The sequence below is a fragment of the Mchenga conophoros genome, linkage group LG9, assembly GCF_057382185.1.
Source record: "Mchenga conophoros isolate Kocher_MC1m ecotype Shallow Benthic linkage group LG9, M_conophoros_male_GT1.1, whole genome shotgun sequence".
In the NCBI taxonomy this organism is placed as follows: Eukaryota; Metazoa; Chordata; class Actinopteri; order Cichliformes; family Cichlidae; genus Mchenga; species Mchenga conophoros.
In genome coordinates this window covers 26074938-26081802 of record NC_140534.1, presented here as the reverse complement: position 1 = coordinate 26081802, position 6865 = coordinate 26074938, and the positions used below count along the sequence as shown (strand labels likewise).

Here is a 6865-nt window from a genome sequence, read left to right as displayed (position 1 = left end):
AGTACGCAAAGTACGGCTATGAATATAGTGGATGTTATCCTTCATTTCTGTGGACTCATATTTGGTGGAATTTTTAGGACCGTTTAAGTATCATAAGAGTTTAATGACTCACTACGAGGATGTGTGTACTCTCCTTTTTTCTTTTTTGTTTAAGGATTGATTTGGAAGGAGTAAAACTAAAATTCTTTCCTGGAGTTTATAAGAACTCGTTCAACCTGATGATGGGGACAATGAGGCGTGTTGTATTACAAAATTCTCCCAAGCGCCTCATCCGTTGAGGCCAAGTTGTTTTTGTTTCTTTTCATTTTGGCTTATTTCTGGGGAAATTTTTGAACAAAACTGCCTCGAGCTTTAGGGGGTAAAAACTCCTCTTTCAGTGCTTTTCCCCCCTCCCAGGTTGAAATTCAGAAAGCGCTAAATAAAAATAGCAGAACAAGGTGTGTTACACTGGGGTAGAAAATAGAACAAGTGCACCAAATCAATATAACAGCATTCCACGGATACCCTTCAGAACTTGCGTATCTTTAAAAAAAACCCACACAAAATCTTTCACCAGTGCATTTAATAAACACTATCCTAACATAGGTGTGCTGCCTTGACAGTGTGAATATGCCACAGGCCTAGAAAAAGTCTACCGACAACAAAATGCATCTGTTTGCTGGACTCCATGTAGAATTTCAGTAGCATGCTATAGAGCAAACAAAAATAAATGGCATATTTCATACTCTCAAGTCATATTTTCACATTTTTATCGTACAGTTACAGTACAATGTGTATGAAATATCTGTGAAAAAGTATACAATCTTTTTCTTTCCTATCTATGAATTATAAAAATAATTGTCTGTGTATTCACATATTCAAAATGTCCAGCGGTTTGCATAATAGTTTGATTGGATCAATGTCTCTGGTCTCCGTCACTATAGGCCTGTGAAAAATGAAAGACAAAAACATCAGTCTCCTAGAAACCAAAATCAGACACATTTAACCGCTAATAAGAATAATAACTGGGGCAATTACTTTGAAACAGCCGTTTAATATTTGAGCATGTCATGGACAAACATGAGGTGGAAAATTAGACTTAGTGTTGCCCAGTGGAGGTTCCAGTGACCATATTTCACAATATAGAAGAGTTGTGGGAGAGCGGTGAGCTTTGAGTTTGGTTGCTGTGGCAATGCTCTGGCCTCTCTGATAGCCAAGCAGCAGCAGCAGCCTGTTCTCAGATCTGCCTCCAGACTGGCACACTGACACTGGGAGCTGTGGGCACCTCCGGAGCCACAAGAAGGAGAACCGCAGACAACCTCAAACCAGACAGACTTTCTCCTTCTCCCAAATGTTGACGCTGTGACTTGACGCTGTCTGCTGCGTGTAAACTCACAACCCAAGTGACTTAATGGAATTGGGCAACAGCGTCTCCACACACAGGCAGCCTCCGCCAATCGCATTTGAGAGCCGCTGTGCCCTCCATTTAGCCTGTGACTGTAACTGAATGGACCGTAAATGAAGGTGGAGGCTACCAACTCGCCCATTGGTAGTTGTTTGGGAAACATAATGTGGCTCTAAACATGAGCTCACTGACAGACGCTGAGGCTCTCTCAGTTTGAAGCAGTTACTTACAGCAGCAGAACTCTTGACATAGTTTGCAGGCGGTGGCAAAATTATGCAACACATTAGAGACTGTCTCTTAAGGTTAAAACATCTACCTGTTCAGATTCTCACCTGAAAACACGGATCTCTTATTGGCGTCTCGTGAACCACCTGTGAAAGAAACGAATAAATGTCACGCAGGACGACGGCTCTTATTTGAAGTTACAGTAATGCAATACAATAAACATTTATAGGCATTTGTGGCTTTGACAAAAAAAAAGTATTAGCATGGTTCGTTTGAAATATCTTTTTATACAATGACTGACCCATAGTAGGTGTCACATTAAGCACTAGGCTGGCAGTGAGGTTGGCGTATTAGTGCTGAGCTCATTTAGCACCATTTACTGCACTACACTACACACACATGTAGACTCGGTTTCACAGGCTTGGGTTAAGTAAGTCTAGCCTTGGACTAAAAACCTTTTTCAGCAGAGATCCTCTCTGATTTTTATTCTTTTAGTCTAGGACTAACCACTCGGATAGAGTTTCTAAAGTAATCTCTATTCAAAATTACTATATTCTATATTATATTACTATAGTAATCTATATTCAAAATTATACACATGCAAGAAAATCAGAATTTTACTGGTATTGCACAAATTTATATATTGTCAAAGTGCAAGCTGCAACTAAGTTCATGACCTGACACTACCCTATAACAAAACGTAAGAAAAATATCCATGCTTTTTTCCACCTGTCTAGCTTTATTTCGTTTTCCAATACTTCTCCTAGCTTCTCTGCAAATTTTATGACTTTTCAGTTTTTTTTATGATCATGCAAACTCTCGTAGTCTAAAACTTTAACTATAGCTTTACACTAAACCTGTCAAACTCTAGCCGACAGCTATTTTTGCTTAGTACAAAGAATGAAAATAAGAGGTAAAACCCTTGCTTACTAATATTTTTCATGTGTCAGATTTTGCACACAAACAGCCAAAATGACAGGACCCAATTTAGCTTTAGCCGTGTTAGCAGACAGAGACTTTAACCTGAATCAGAATCAGAAAGGGTTTTATTGCCAAATGTTGAGCGGGTTTACAACATTAGGAAATTGCTGCGGTGCTTCAGTGCAAACATACTGTTATAAATACTGTTATAAATTAAGCTTAAATGGACATGAAAATAAAAATGAGAATAAGAATTAAAAGTGCTAAGTAGATAGATATATACATGATATATACATGAGTGCAGGTGGTGATCAGTGCCAAACATGGAATGATGCTGTGAACACAGCGTAGGGAAGCCTTTCTGTGTGGAGTTTGCTTCAGTCTGTTAGCTCTGTTCTAAACTGGTGACTTGTCCAGGGTGCACCCTGCATGTAACAGCTGGGATTAGATTCTAGGCACTTTGTGATGCTGAACCCGATAGGCAGAAGAAAATGGATGGATTTTAACCCAAAGTAGCCAGCTGCAGTTTCAGATTTAAGAGCAGCAAGATAGAAAGCATAATGAGCTATACTAAGGAGATGCATGTTGTTTTATATATGTAAATGAAGGTCACTGACTATGTCTCCATGTATGTAAACTATTTAGATCCAGTGACATGCACCCCATATTGAAAAACACATACAATGAGAGCACTTCAATTTGTTTTTATTTGAAAATGATTTGAAGCAATTCCTAAATAAGCAAACATTAGAAGTTTGCTTTGCCTCTTGCTTTGTTTATAGGCTGTGATTTAAAAAAATCTTTTTTTCCCCAATCGCATATTTAGCTGTCAGTGCAGCTGCTGTTTAACAGTATTATTTCATAGGTCAAAAAATTCCCAGGAAAAAAAAATTGGATAAAGAGCGCAAAAGTGCTCTCTGAAAACAATTTTAATGCCTTGCACTGACTAATACAATCGCTCACATGCACATACGCAAATGCACACAAACCAGATTTCAGTGAACAGTCCCAGTGGGTCCTCTCTCACGCCAGAAAGTGCTTTGTCACGTCTTGTGGCTCTTTTTCTCTGTCAGTCTCCCTCTCCCCTGTCTGAGCCACGTCTAATTCAATATGCGGTTCATATCCTTTCTCAGCATTGCCATTACTACTGCCAAGACTTAGAGCAGACCCCCAGGGGCTATTAGGAAAATCCATCCATTTATTGTGCAAGATACACATTTGGCAAAACAACGGCCCTCTAGAGGAACTTGTCAGAAGAGTTATATTTCCATGTGACAACCATTCGCCTGCTTGATCTTTTGTTTGACTGGAATTCTTGTTTCATAGCATCAATGAAAGCGGTCTTTTTAAGTCCCACATGCACTTAATTTTCACTTTGTGTAGCTGATGATTCTTTGTTTGCTGAGAAAACAGGGCTTAGTTATTTTCAGAGCGTTGTCTTTTATCATTTAACTCATTCAGAAATTGGAAGCGTCTTATTTTTGGCTAAGCAGTCACAGGACCTCAGCGTGCCAGTGTTGGTCTGCAGCGCTCTGTACATCCAGCACATTGGTCCACTTCAAGAAGCTTTGACAAATACAACAAAGGATAGCGTGAGATTTGGTTTGAGCACTTGATCAGGTTGTAATTGTGGAAACATGTTGGATGGCCCAAAAGGAAAAGATTTCATCGAATTTTGTCTGATTTTTAATGATCCAAGGAGAATTTATCATAATGCTTTAAATATACTGGGCATATTCATGTTTCCCCAGAGGATGAATCTCTCAGTTTGCATGGGATATTTCATGATTTACTCATTTATTTGTTCGTTTCATGCGCTGTTAGGAAATCTTCAGAGAGCATATTCATGCTCTCAGTGACATAAACCCTACTGATTTTGTCTTGACCGTGTCGCCTTATGTCAGTGCCTGTATTGGAATAAGTATCAGAATGTCTTACTGAGTGGCTTTATAGTATAGCCCAACTTAAAGGTCCCAAATCCATTTGCGGTTACTTCAGGAAGGGCATCAAATCAAAAATGCAGGGCTACCCGCTGTGGTGACCCCTTGGGAATAATTGCGCAGCCAAAAATAAAGTCTTCTACTGATAAGGCTGTTATAACATTTGAAGCATTTCAGTCCAGTCCATTTATATTTCTGATACAGCAGACCTGCAGGAATATGTAATGTTTACATGACTGATTTGTCATTTAATGCAGCTACAATAACTTAAAAGTCTCTCAGGACCTAAGACATTTATCCATATGTTAATCAGTCATAAGGCAGTATAAATCTGACAGTTTCTTAGCGGATCACAGTGAATTGAAAAGTACTTAGTTTCACTCCGGCGAGCATGTGATTATCAGACCATACCACCACATGCACTCATTTGATTTATGGACCAGAACTTTCAAGGAGGTCTGATTTAATTCTGTCATGTTCAAAGCCAGAGTAACACACTGCACCGCATCCAAGCCAGGCCATTACTTTGACTCGATTTATGACTTTTTAAGCAAAAAAAACAAAAAAACCCCTACACATCTATGTGTTGGATTTTGATAAAGATATATTTCCTACAGGTGCCAGGAAAGGAAATTGTACATGACAACATCCCACCCTTTCAGAACCTCTCCAGGATTTCACCCAGTGATGAAATATGGAAATTAGCATGAGTCAGCCGTTTTGCTCCGTTGCAGAATTTTACAAGGAATATGTTTCTATTGCCAGTTTAATCCAACAGTTAATCATTGTGGTAAAGTGACTGTGCAGTGATGAAATGAACGTCACGTCTCACAAAGAAAAAAAAAAAAAAAAAGTCAGTGGAAAGGTAAAAACATTAGAGGTCCAGATTTGTAAACGGTGCAAATGAAAGCTTCTAAAAAAACTCCCAGTAACTGAGATGCACTGTGGATGTTTGGTCTCGCCTGCATGAGGGGAAAAAAGAAAGAAGAAAGGTAGAGCAAGAAAAGTAACTCACTTTTATCCTGTTCTGGAGGGTCCAGGATGTCACTGTCTGTGTCACTAGGAATATGCCAAGGCTGTCTGATGGCCTGTAACTGCTGGTAAAACTCATCCTGAAATGGAAAAACAGATCATAATAGAAGAGAAATAATAGAGGATGGTAAAATATATACTCTGCAGATAGATGGACAGAACAAAAGAGAAATGGGAAAACAAGATTAGGAAAGACAATCTAGGCCAGCCTGTCCGTTTAGCAAATCTGAACTCTTAAACAAACTGAAAATGGAAACAAATCTTCAACCGGCTTATGGTTGTCATTGTATTAATGACTATGTATTCATAATTGTATTCAATACTGAACATTTGGAACCCTAACCCATCAAAAAGTGCAAAAGTCAAGAAATAAAAATGTACAAAACTAGTTGAATACCAAGAACTGTGTCAGTGCGTCCCAGGGCAGCTGTAGCTACAATGTAGCTTGCCATCACCAGTGTGTGAATGTGTGTGTGAATGTGTGTGTGAATGGGTGAATGACTGAATGTAGTGTGAAGCGCTTTGGGGTCCTTAGGGACTAGTAAAGCACTATACAAATACAGGCCATTTACCATTTACCATAATGAGCACACATATACGGTGAAATATATACTTTATATCCAAGAAGCCACTGCTTATGTCTTCATATTTTGCTTCTAAGGAGCCAGACTTTCTCTCCAGTTTTAAAGAGCCATAGTTGTCGAGCATTCCTGAAGGTCTTTCAAAGTTTTCTTTGGAAATTGGCTGCTTTTTCACTTCCTTCAGTCCAGTCCTTGTACCAAACCATTTTCAGAGGAATGTTTACTCTTGGTTGTTAAGTCACTGACCTATATTAATAGGTCATTGAAGCCCCCTCAAGGGATGAATCAGTGTTGTACCCCTTAGAAGTAACAAAAACAGGGGGGGGGGGAAGAGACAGAAAAGACCTGACACAGGACCCAAAAACTGCTTCTGGCCCATCAGTTGATCCATCTACTGTTCACTAAAGTCTCCTCAGAAATGGTCTCAGTGGAAGAGCGGCTGTTAAGAACCATTCTTAAAGAGGGGAAACAATGGCTGGGGTACTCAAGTTACACAAGATCTGGACTGAAAATCAGTAGCAAGAGGTCTTGTGAGTTAAATTTCTCTAACTAGAAATATATGTTAAAAAAACAAAAACGATTTTCAATTTTTTTGTAGTTTATTGCACTTTTTTGCAATTTATGTAATTACTATGCACTTAATGCATACATATTATTAAAATTTGGGCTATAATGGTTGTATTTATGTATAGCAACTTGAAATGCTCCCAAAAATGGCACTACAGCATGTAAAAATATAATATAAGCTCTGGCGGACTTGGGTCTATGGTAGGTCTTAAAGG

General features: G+C 38.9%; 1 protein-coding gene across 2 annotated transcripts in view; it reads right to left on the bottom strand.

The window, feature by feature from the left end:
- Positions 1-545: 545 nt before the first annotated feature.
- The window catches only part of lg9h8orf34 (linkage group 9 C8orf34 homolog), a 69732-nt gene continuing 63412 nt past the window's right edge, over positions 546-6865 (bottom strand). For both annotated transcript variants that reach the window (XM_085287251.1, XM_085287252.1), the window contains 3 exons: positions 5486-5582; positions 1717-1755; positions 546-925 (listed from right to left, as the gene is read on the bottom strand). In XM_085287251.1, coding sequence (XP_085143377.1) covers positions 918-925; positions 1717-1755; positions 5486-5582 — 144 coding nt within the window. In that variant the 3' untranslated portion in view covers positions 546-917. The remainder of the gene's footprint in view (positions 926-1716; positions 1756-5485; positions 5583-6865) is intronic.